Below are 10,523 nucleotides of genomic sequence, written 5' to 3' on the forward strand. Positions count from 1 at the left end.
GTTAAAGTAATGATCTGTTAGTACAAAATTTGCATACAACATGTCTTTAGCAAAAATGCACTTGTCTATACACATAATAACAGGAAATCATTTCATGTAAAATTACCAAGGGATTTACCAATATATCACAAATTATAGGACAATATTTGTCCAAAATAAACATCAAAATTATAATGTCCGAATACTATATCAGCAATTATAAAACAAAAGTTAACATGAATAAAACAAAATTCATTTATGCAAACATTGTAATAACAACATAAATGTAAGAAAATGCCTGATTTTCAACCAACTATAATAAATGCCAAACAATAAATGCAAGCAAATAATGGTACAATTACATGAATTCATGATGTGTGCTAACAGCATATATTTAACAACAATAAACGAATGCTTTACAAAAAATGAATGCAATACAATAAAGGTATTCAAACAATACAGTAATTGTATGCGACACACTTATTTGAGGCAATACGGTTGTTGCATACAATACAATTATTGCATGCAATTTAATGTGAAGGGTAGGTTATGAAACATAAATGCATGGATATCATAATTGCACTAGGTTAACATGAGTAGATTGCTTTAACATTAACAAGTCATAGCGTAAGATGTAAATATGGTTTGACATTAAGAATGGAGTCCCATAACATGTAAGTTTATTGGTATGCCAGTAATTGGTGTAGCTTGGTTGTAAGTATTAAGAAATCAACATTTAAATGGTTTTATACAAAGAGAATATTATTATAAACAAGAGATGTGTTTGTCAGAAACACAATGCCCCCTATTGCATCAATTTGAAATAATATTTCAATACATCATTTGGCAGGTTTAGAAATTATCTCCCTTTTAAAGCTTATTAGTTCCCTTGGATTGTATTTTTTACTTTTGACCTTGAAGAATGACCTTGACCTTTCACAACTCGAAATGTGCAGCTTCATGAGATACACATGCATGCCAAATATCAAGTTGCTATCTTCAATATTTCAAAAGTTATCGCAAAACTTGAACCAAGGTTAAAGTTTGGGACAGAATGACAGACAGAAAAGCCAAAAACAATATGCCCCCGATCATTCGATCCAGGGCATAAAAATAAAACAACAAAATTAGTATCCTTACACACAAAACATACACATGACCTTTGTAACAAAAAAAAAAGAGATAAAAAACTTCGGACTAACCTCGTACAAATGAGTATTTGTGAGAATTTTTTATTTACACATATATAAGTATCTATCCTCTAAAACCAATTGCAATGGACTACAGTCTTATATTGAGCATTTTTTATATATAAAAATATAACTACATAATTAAAACTGAATAACTATATAAAAGTTTTTGAGTATTTTCAATATCAACATGGTATATACTAAATGTGCATAAAAAGCGATTTTTTTTCAAATACAAGGAGTATAATACTAAACGCGCCTGTTTCTATAAAGAATTCATTTCAGAAAGCCCCTACAACAAAAATTTGTAACACAGGGCAATTTATGCTCAAATTATAATAATCTAGAGATTGTACACAGTTCTTTGATTATGATAATTTATATACAACAAGAGATGTGTTTGTCAGAAACACAATGCCCCCTACTGCCCCGTATTGATTTATTAATTGTTTTTTATCATTTGGCAGGTACAGATAAGTATCTCCCTTCGAAGCTTATTACTGCCCATGGATTTGGGTTTTTACCTTTGACCTTGAAGGATGACCTTGACCTTTCACCACTCAAAATGTGCAGCTCAATGAGATACACATGCATGCCAAATATCAAGTTGCTATCTGAAGGGACATAGAAGTTATGAGCATTTTTCGAAACCTAAACACAAAGTTTGGCGGAAAGACGGACGGACGGTCCGATCACTATATGCCCTCCTTCAGGGGCATAAAAAAGTAGGGAACAATTCAGTTAACTAAAAAGTTTCATCACAATACAGACAAAAAAGGCATGTGAACAAATATTTTCACATTATAACAAACTATTTACATGTACAATTCTAATCCTGTATTGGATTGCCAGATTTCAGACCATGCACTTCCCTGATTGCGTAAAAATACTTGCAAAAAAAAAGAACCCTGGGAAATGATCATAAAACAAAAGTTATTGAGATTCTACACAAGTTGAGCAAGAGATATATACTAATGAAATAATGTAAGATCAACACATATCAGCTTTCATAAATGAAATAATGTAATATCAACAGAAATCAGTTTCATAAATGAAATAATGTAAGATCAACAGAAATCAGTTTTCATAATTAAGGCATACTATATTGAAAGACTTTTATTCCTGATGCAGATATTTCATCATTGCGTCTGCTTTTAAAGTATTAGGTACCGTTTTAATGACATGCACATACCAGTTGTCTGTCATGCATTACAAGAAGTTCTAAAACAAATCGAAATTCTTATGTCATGACATTCAATAGAAAATGATAGTACGCATGACCTTCAGTTGAAGCCCGTTCCAAACAAGTTTATTTACCGCAAAAACTTATTGTGCAAAATACAAAACCACAAGTTCCAAACCCATTCCAAACAAGTACATTAACCCTTTGCATGCTGGTAAGTTTGTCGTCTGCTATAATGTAGTCTGCTTAATTTCTAATATTAGCATTTTCTTCGATTTTTTTTCAAAGAATACTATTTGAATAGCAAACAGTTTGGATCCTGATGAGACGCCAGGTTCTGTGGCGTCTCATCTGGATCCAAACTGTTTGCAAAGGCCTTCAAAATTAAGTTCCAGCACTGAAAAAGTTAACATACAATTTTTATTTGTGTGACGAACATAACCAAAGTTTTATTATCTTATACCTAAAACCTCGCCTGTTTTAATGACCGGCAAAAACTGCCTGTCCAGTATGCATCACAGAAAGTTCCGGAGTGGACAATTTTTCCGACCCAAGTCCGCTGTGGTTGGAAAATTCCGACTCGTCCATGTAACCATTATCCAAGCTGTCCAATGACGTGTCTTGACTTGAGGGAGGTGAATGGTCGTCCGGATGATTATATGACGTCCCATTGAGTCCGTCCTTTACTGTATGCGTAAGTACGTGAGCATCTCGGATTGACTTGCGGCTGTAGGATTTCCCACAAACCTCGCAGGGAAATGGACGGGACTGCAATTTGAAATCATATCATTTAAGCAAACTTTGTTTTATCGTTGATTACCTTTTTGATTTCATATTGCTTTAATTACCAGTTGTTTTGTTTAAGGCATTTCCTTTTTTATTATTTTAGTCTGTTCAACCTTTTGTTTTGATTTCACGATATTATGGTGATTTTGCCACCCCTACCTGTTCTCATTCTATTTTATCATTTTAATTATGATTATTATATTTTATTGTTTTAATTGCAAATTCTATCACATGTTTTGTGTGTGTGTAAGACACATGACACAGTTTAGTTTTTTGTTTGGATAAAATAAACATATTCAAAATTAAGAAAATTTGCTACACATTTTTATGACTTCCAAAAATTTACATAATATTCACTTTAAAAAAGCATGTTGATATTTATTTATCAATAAGATCTAATTTAATGATTTACAGGGCAACAGATAAGGCTCGTTTTTATGATTTGTATTTGACAGAAAAGGAATTGAAATAAAAAATTAATCGTACATAAAACGAGTATGAAAATGGAAAACGAATTGAAATTGATTCTTCTTCGTTTTAGTTATTTTCGCTGTTCCGCGTTAAATTATGATAATGTGCTGTAACATTTAGTGCAGCTGTTATATTTTCAGTTAGTTTAAACAGATTTAAAAAGATACTTTTGCCGAAATAGTGTTTTTTTTATCAAGATGATGACTTCACAGATTTATATTAAATACAAATCAGGGTTGCTAGGGTGTCTTCTTGGTATTAGCCTGTTACTAGGGACATATATAATATGTTAATTATTTTGCCTTTATTTGCTTTGTTGTAACGACAAAAAGAGTTCCATCAAATGATTCACTAGTGTTAAAAAAATCCTTCAGTATAAAATGTATATTTAACTGTAGACCATTACCCACTCAGAAGCAAATGGCTATATGCAACCAGCATACAACCAAAACAGAATGCAAATGACTCGCATTCTGTTCAGATTTTATGCTGTTTTCTGATCGCCTGTATCATAGGGTTGGAAATGAAGCCTTTAAAACTAGAATACATTTCTATGGGTCTTTAATTTAATTTGATCTTCTAAGGACTTAAAATGCATCAACATGCACATCCCAGTGGCAATTGGTTAAGCAGTGGAATATACAGGAAAGAGGCTACATAGCACATCCTACCTGAGTGAGCAATGGAATATACAGGAAAGAGGCTACATGGCCCATCCTACCTGAGTGAACAATGGAATATACAGGAAAGATGCTACATGGCCCATCCTATCTGAGTGAGCAATGGACTATACAAGAAAGAGGCTACATGGCTCATTCTACCTGAGCCACGATGGAATATACAGGAAAGAGGCTACATGGCCCATTCTACCTGAGTGAGCAATGGTATATACAGGAAAGAGGCTACATGGCCCTTCCTACCCGAGTTAGCAATATATACAGGAAAGAGGCTACATGGCCCAACCTACCTGAGTGTGTGTGAAAGAGATGCTGTTTAAGGTTGGACTGGCACTTGAACCTCATACTACAGAACTCGCAGGCGTAGGGGGTCTCTCCAGTGTGCTTACGCATGTGAGTCTGGAGGCCTGACGAGATCTTGAATGTAGCCTGGAAATACGGGGAGAAATGTTAGGATTCTCTAGCTGATTTAACAATCAGAAAAAATGATGATTTAAGGAAGAGATAATAGGGATCTTTATGCCATTTTAAGAATTGCAGAAATTAAAAAGCAAATATATTTTTATGAAAAAAACATTTTGTTCACACATTTGCTATCAAATTTACCCCCCCCCACCCCCGTTTTTTACAATGTAGCGGGATATCCTGCAACATACCATTAAGGTCCTTGTCTATTTTTTTAAATAAATAGAATCATGGTATAACTGATTGTGTTGATTTATGTTCATGGCTTAAATCAAACAGATATATTTAACATACAGTAAAGAATGGTAAAAAAGGTCTGATCCCTGTAACCATGACAACTTACGCTGCAGATTTCACATTTGAAAGGTTTCTCTCCCGTGTGTATCCTCATGTGCACCTTGAGTGTGCACTTGTGTCGGAACCGACGATGGCACTCCTCGCACTCAAACGGGATGTCACTGTCGTCATGGACACGCATGTGTTGCCGGTAGTTGCCTGCATCATGGAATGACCTGGTAAAAAAAATGCACATACATTGTAAGAGTTTAGTTTATATCATACATAATATTAACAGAGGGAAAAAAATGTAGACAAAATCCCAATTTTTTGTATTCATGTTATTTGAACTATATATGTTGACTCAAATCACAAAATTAAAAACAAAATACATGATGATAAGCATTCTTTTTGTACTTATACTTGCTACTTAAAAAACAAGAGTTATTTGTATTTTCATCATTAGTTTTTTTTATAATCGGATAATTCTTATACATTTATTTTTTTAAATAAAAATCAAAATAAAGTTTTCAAAGATCCACCATTTGATTTCTGTTATTTTAACTTATAAGGTGCAACAAGCGATTTTAACTCTTTCAGTGCTGGAACCGAATTTTCAAGGTCTTTGCAAACAGTTTGGATCCAGATGAGATGCCACAGAACGTGGCATCTCATCAGGATCCAAAAAGTTCGCTATTCTTCTAGTATTCTTTGAAAAAAATCGAAGAAAATGCTAAATTTTAGAAATTCAGCAGACAACATTTTAGCAGACGACAAATTTCCCAGCATGCAAACGGGTTAATACATTATTTTTCTACTGGATAACTAATAAATGCTTGCTAACCTATCGCACTGATCGCACTGAAACCTCTTCACAATGTGGACCTTCTTCACATGTTTGGTCAAGTGCTCAATGTGGAAGAACACAGAGTTGCAGAGTCTACACACGTTCTTGTAGTTTTGTTCACCGCCAAGTGGCAAATGGTCTTCGAAAGGCTGTAACATTTTGTTTGTATGATTATATGTTATTTTATACAGTTATTTCTAAAATTATTTCAAAACGTTCCTTCATACTGTTTTATACAGTTATTCCGTACAGTTATTTTCATGCAATTATTTCACGAAGTTATTTCTTACAGAGTTTGCATATATCAATGCAAAAAATTGTGCTTATATCATTGACATAGAGGATATTTGTTGGATTCGGTCGATTAGCGATTATAATTCACGAGTGATCATAGAAAATATATTTTTTCTATGATCACGAGTGAATTAAAATCGATATTCCACCAAATCCAACAAATTTCTTTTTATTTTATGCTTTTTTTCACAGTTTATATACATTGTTGAAGAGTTTAACTAAAGAATTTCGCTGGGATAGTGACGTCATTTCATCAAAAAAATGACGTCATTTCACAGTAAACCCTGAAAATTATCAATAATTTTCACTGATAATTTTCACTGTTTGAAACAGTGAAAGTATCAGGTTTGATTCACTGATATTTCTCTATAAACCACTGGAAAGCATAAAATAAATATTAATCATAATAAGGAATTATACAAAAATAAAATGTTAACTGTCATGCTTGACTTGAATTTCAAATTGTTTAAGTACATTTTTAGGTTTTTAGAACATTCTGTATTTTTAGACATAGTCTTAGACTATAAGTCTACTTATCGTTTGGTCAATAATGGCCCTGATATCCTTTATTTCGCAGATGACAAGTAGAGAATCCACAATCGTCTGTATCTGCTCATTATCTTTTACGAAGAACCGCACAGGATTTTCTTCCGTGCCGTATGTGTGCACTGCATCTGCCTTCGGGGGCTGCACCGGGAACAGTGCCTTCAAAGTCTCCACGATATCTTCAGGAGAACTGGAATCCGTTAAATTCTTCAAAGCAGGGATATCTTCTATTTTTGGTATTGAGGTTCTTTCGATCACTTGACCTTGAGAGCCGCTGTTTTCCTTGACACGCTTTCGTCGACCAGGACCTGGTTTCTGTTCCAAGAGGTTTGGAACGAACGGGACACTTCCTGGGAAGCCATTATAGCCCGCAAGAAAAGGACTTGATGAAATCAAATTCTTTGAGAAATAGTCCATATTGGAGGTGAAAAAACCATTGGTTGAGTGCGTAGGTGAGGAAACTTCATATTTTCTTTCCGGCGTCTCAGCTTTTATGATGTTGGCATTCTTGTCATTTTTCACGGGCGTACTATGATGGTAGTTGCTCAGGCCTTTCATCGCCAGCATGCTGTTGTTCAACATTGCACTCTGCATCATGGCCTGAAATTGCATCACCTGTGTGTTAGCTTGCAGTAGATTCTGGTTGGGAAACTGGGACTGCATCTTCATCATCAGCTCAAAGAAATCCTTCACCTGTTGGGGATTTGCTCCGGCCATCATTGGGTGAGATGGGAACCCATTTGGATAAAATGCAGGGTGTGACGGGTGAGAAGGTATGGCCAGATTCAATGGTAGAGTCTTTGAGTCCATTGCTGCTCTGAAGCCATTTTCAACTTGCTCAGTCTTTATGAGATTCACTGGTGCTGGTTCACTTTTTGAAAGATTCACCGGTTCGAAGTTGTTAAATGCTTTCTGAGGGAGTTTTTTTACTGATTCGATGGGACTAGATCTGGCACTGAGGTCTAACGGGCCTTCAACATCAAGGCTTGGGGAACGTGGCTCAGGTTTCTTCTTCCCTGTCATTGAGAGATCCATAGGGCCAGTCTCAAGTTCGGAAACATTGTTTGAACATTTTGCATGTTCCTCTGAGTTGACAGTTTTTGCTTCCACGATTTCAGATTGTTCCAACTTGATTGGCACATATTTCTTCCGACGATTCTTCTTGGTGTTTTCTTTGATTGGCGTACTAGTAGCGGTCAGGTTTGATTTGGACGGAGTAGAGGCAAATAAAATAGGTGAGGTACCACTAAATGCTGATGGCATTTCGGAACTATCAATTTTCCTCCTGAACTTTTCAATGTCTTATGTTCATAGTTTGAGGCAGCTCTTTTAAGCATTTCTGTTGCAGAAACTGGTGAGGATGACTTTGCAAAATTTGAGAGCCGCTGTCATAATTGTCAGTAATGACTACCTTTGTTGGCTGCCAGCAATCCGAGATATCCTCAGAAATCTGAGATTTGTTCACTCTCAAGCCTAGGTCAGTTGGTTCACTGGTTTCACTATTCACGCTATCTGTCGTTTGGGTTTTTGTTTTCATATTATTGATATGCACATTGTCCCTGTGTGACTTTCTCTTTCGCTTAGTGGCCCCACTCAGGGGAGTATAACTCTCGTTGGTCTTGCATTTTGACGGTCCCATTGATAAATCAATCACGAGTCTACCGCCAACTTGTTTGTCATCATCTTCGAAGTCCTTGTTGCCATCTTCAACATCGTTATCACAGTTTTCTGTAAGTTTAGCAAGGTTTTCCTCACACTCTGTCTGAGCCTCAAGGACATATCTGAACCCAGTGTGACCATACTCTGATTTGTTCTTCAAGCTAAGGGCAAGGTTTTTCATATTTTCCTGGGCAACCATTCTCTCTACTTGGTCGCTGGTCATGTTTTTCAGACTGGTGTCAAGTTCTTCATTCATTTCAATCGTGTACTGATACAAGGAGTGGTTACTGGAACGTTTTTCCACCTCCATCGAAAGGTTTTTTGAAGAGCTGGTGGTGTGAATTTTCTGCAATTCAACCAGAGACCTGTTAAATATTTTTATTAAATTTGTTTTCAAATTTTTATTTGTTAGGTTTTTAATTTATTGTGTTGTTAATACTTGTTTAAATTATGTATTAGGCACAATTCACGGTAATTTATAGACAGGCATATTTTATTATTGTTATTATTAATTGTTGCTAAAATAACACTGCATGCACTAAAAAATGCTTATCACACAAATCTTAGTTAACCCTTTGCATGCTGGGTAATTTGTCGTCTGCTAAAATGTCGTCTGCTGAATTTCTAACATTAGCTTTTTCTTCAATTTTTTTCCAAAGAATACTATCAGAAAAGCAACGCCACGCGTCTCGTCTGGATCCAAACTGTTTGCAAAGGCCTTCAAAATTCGGTTCCAGCACTGTAAGGGCTAAAGACATTTTAACTAAGACCTAAATTCACAGTGACAATGAAAGCTTAACAAGATCAATAAACTACTTCCACTCAAGATCAAATCAACTTTGTTGATGCAAACATAACAAAACCAGCCAGGGTATGCAACAACATTTGTAAGATACTAAAAATACATACTTAATGCCCTGGGTCTCAACTTGATGACTTCTTTCTAACCCTTAAGACAAGCTTTCAACTACCAAGAACTTGTTCAGCATCCTGAAAATTAAAAATATAATGTCATAAATATTGTTACATGTATCATCACAATAGGTAATAAATATGGCTACTTGCAGAAGATTCATTAGGAAGATGAAACAGATCAGAAGCTAAAGCCTAAAAATAATTTTAAATATTATTTTTAAAATCATGGAAATATTATATAATAAATGTCCAAGACATATTTTTGATATCAAACACAAAACATAGAAACTGGCATTAAAAATTCAATTTCATTTAATTATATATAATTAAAAAAATATATGTAATTAAACACACACATGATTTATGTTTAGTCATACTAGTATTTTGTCCAAATTAATAAATAATTACCAGAATGATAATAAATAATAGCACACAAAATGTTCACAAATCCACACAAGGAATGATTTGTCCTATAAAAGCCAATTAAGCACTTTTAGCATGTATATGAAGCACAATGATGAAATCCTAAAATGAATATGGGCATCAAACTCAAAACACCTGAATTTAACAGTGATGAAACAACTTCAAGTATCCTCTAATCAATTCAAGATTATTGCCTAATCAAGACCTGTGACCAACATGTGTTCACAAGGCTTTTGATGGCTTTCTTTCACTTTTAGTAGGCCTTTGAGGTGTTTTACTCATAATTTGAGCAAATGTGAGACAAACAACCTGTCATCAAAGCACTGAAATGACTTAAAATGTGACAATCAGCTCACAGCATAATGGTCAAAGTGTGAAAACTGTCTGAGATATACTTGACAAGTCCAACAGGAAAGTAAAAACTCACAGTGAAAACTGTCTGAGATATACTTGACAAGTCCAACAGGTGAGTAAAAACTCACAATCTATGATTAGCTTATCCACTCAGCTAATAGTTTATAATTCTATGTGAGTTTCACATGTTGTCATAATTCACCAAAGTGATCTAAACTAATCTAATTATTATCATGTCACCTTGTGAGTAGAGAAATTAAATAATAAAGAATGTATTTTTAAGTTGTAGTCCATTACGTTGTTGTACAGTACAGCACATATAAGTTTAAAGTAAAAATAAAATAAAATATGTGTTTTTAATTTCCTATGACTCAAAAGAGTTTAGTGGAACCTCAACCGTTTTTTTGGAAGCATGCAAACTGCAGAAGGGCAGAACACTAGTGATCAGGAAATACAAA

General features: G+C 34.6%; 2 protein-coding genes across 2 annotated transcripts; both read right to left on the reverse strand.

Annotated features, from left to right (window-relative positions):
* Positions 1-2,832: 2,832 nt before the first annotated feature.
* On the reverse strand, positions 2,833-6,032 carry LOC127849239 (gastrula zinc finger protein XlCGF7.1-like). The gene is made up of 5 exons (XM_052381959.1): positions 5,872-6,032; positions 5,095-5,263; positions 4,577-4,715; positions 4,281-4,330; positions 2,833-3,120 (listed from the first exon to the last, which is right to left on the reverse strand). Exons 1-5 carry the CDS (start codon positions 6,030-6,032, stop codon positions 2,833-2,835), a joined length of 807 nt encoding a protein of 268 aa, XP_052237919.1.
* A 652-nt stretch (positions 6,033-6,684) lies between these two features.
* Positions 6,685-9,345, reverse strand: LOC127849240 (uncharacterized). Its single transcript, XM_052381960.1, has 2 exons — positions 9,283-9,345; positions 6,685-8,719 (listed from the first exon to the last, which is right to left on the reverse strand). Exon 2 carries the CDS (start codon positions 7,975-7,977, stop codon positions 6,685-6,687), a length of 1,293 nt encoding a protein of 430 aa, XP_052237920.1. The 5' UTR covers positions 7,978-8,719; positions 9,283-9,345.
* Between the last annotated feature and the right edge of the window lie 1,178 nt (positions 9,346-10,523).

This window comes from Dreissena polymorpha, chromosome 10 (genome assembly GCF_020536995.1).
Source record: "Dreissena polymorpha isolate Duluth1 chromosome 10, UMN_Dpol_1.0, whole genome shotgun sequence".
Lineage (NCBI taxonomy): Eukaryota > Metazoa > Mollusca > Bivalvia > Myida > Dreissenidae > Dreissena > Dreissena polymorpha.

Excerpts from the sequence above, each read along its gene's own strand:
- LOC127849239 (XM_052381959.1), bottom strand. The coding sequence starts at position 6,032 with ATGTTACAGCCTTTCGAAGACCATTTGCCACTTGGCGGTGAACAAAAC. Across the intron at positions 4,716-5,094 it reads TCAAATGTGAAATCTGCAGC|GCTACATTCAAGATCTCGTC; the intron begins GTAAGTTGTCAT and ends CCGTATTTCCAG. Across the intron at positions 4,331-4,576 it reads TCTCTTTCACACACACTCAG|GTAGGATGGGCCATGTAGCC; the intron begins GTAGGTTGGGCC and ends TTGTTCACTCAG.
- LOC127849240 (XM_052381960.1), bottom strand. The coding sequence starts at position 7,977 with ATGCCATCAGCATTTAGTGGTACCTCACCTATTTTATTTGCCTCTACT.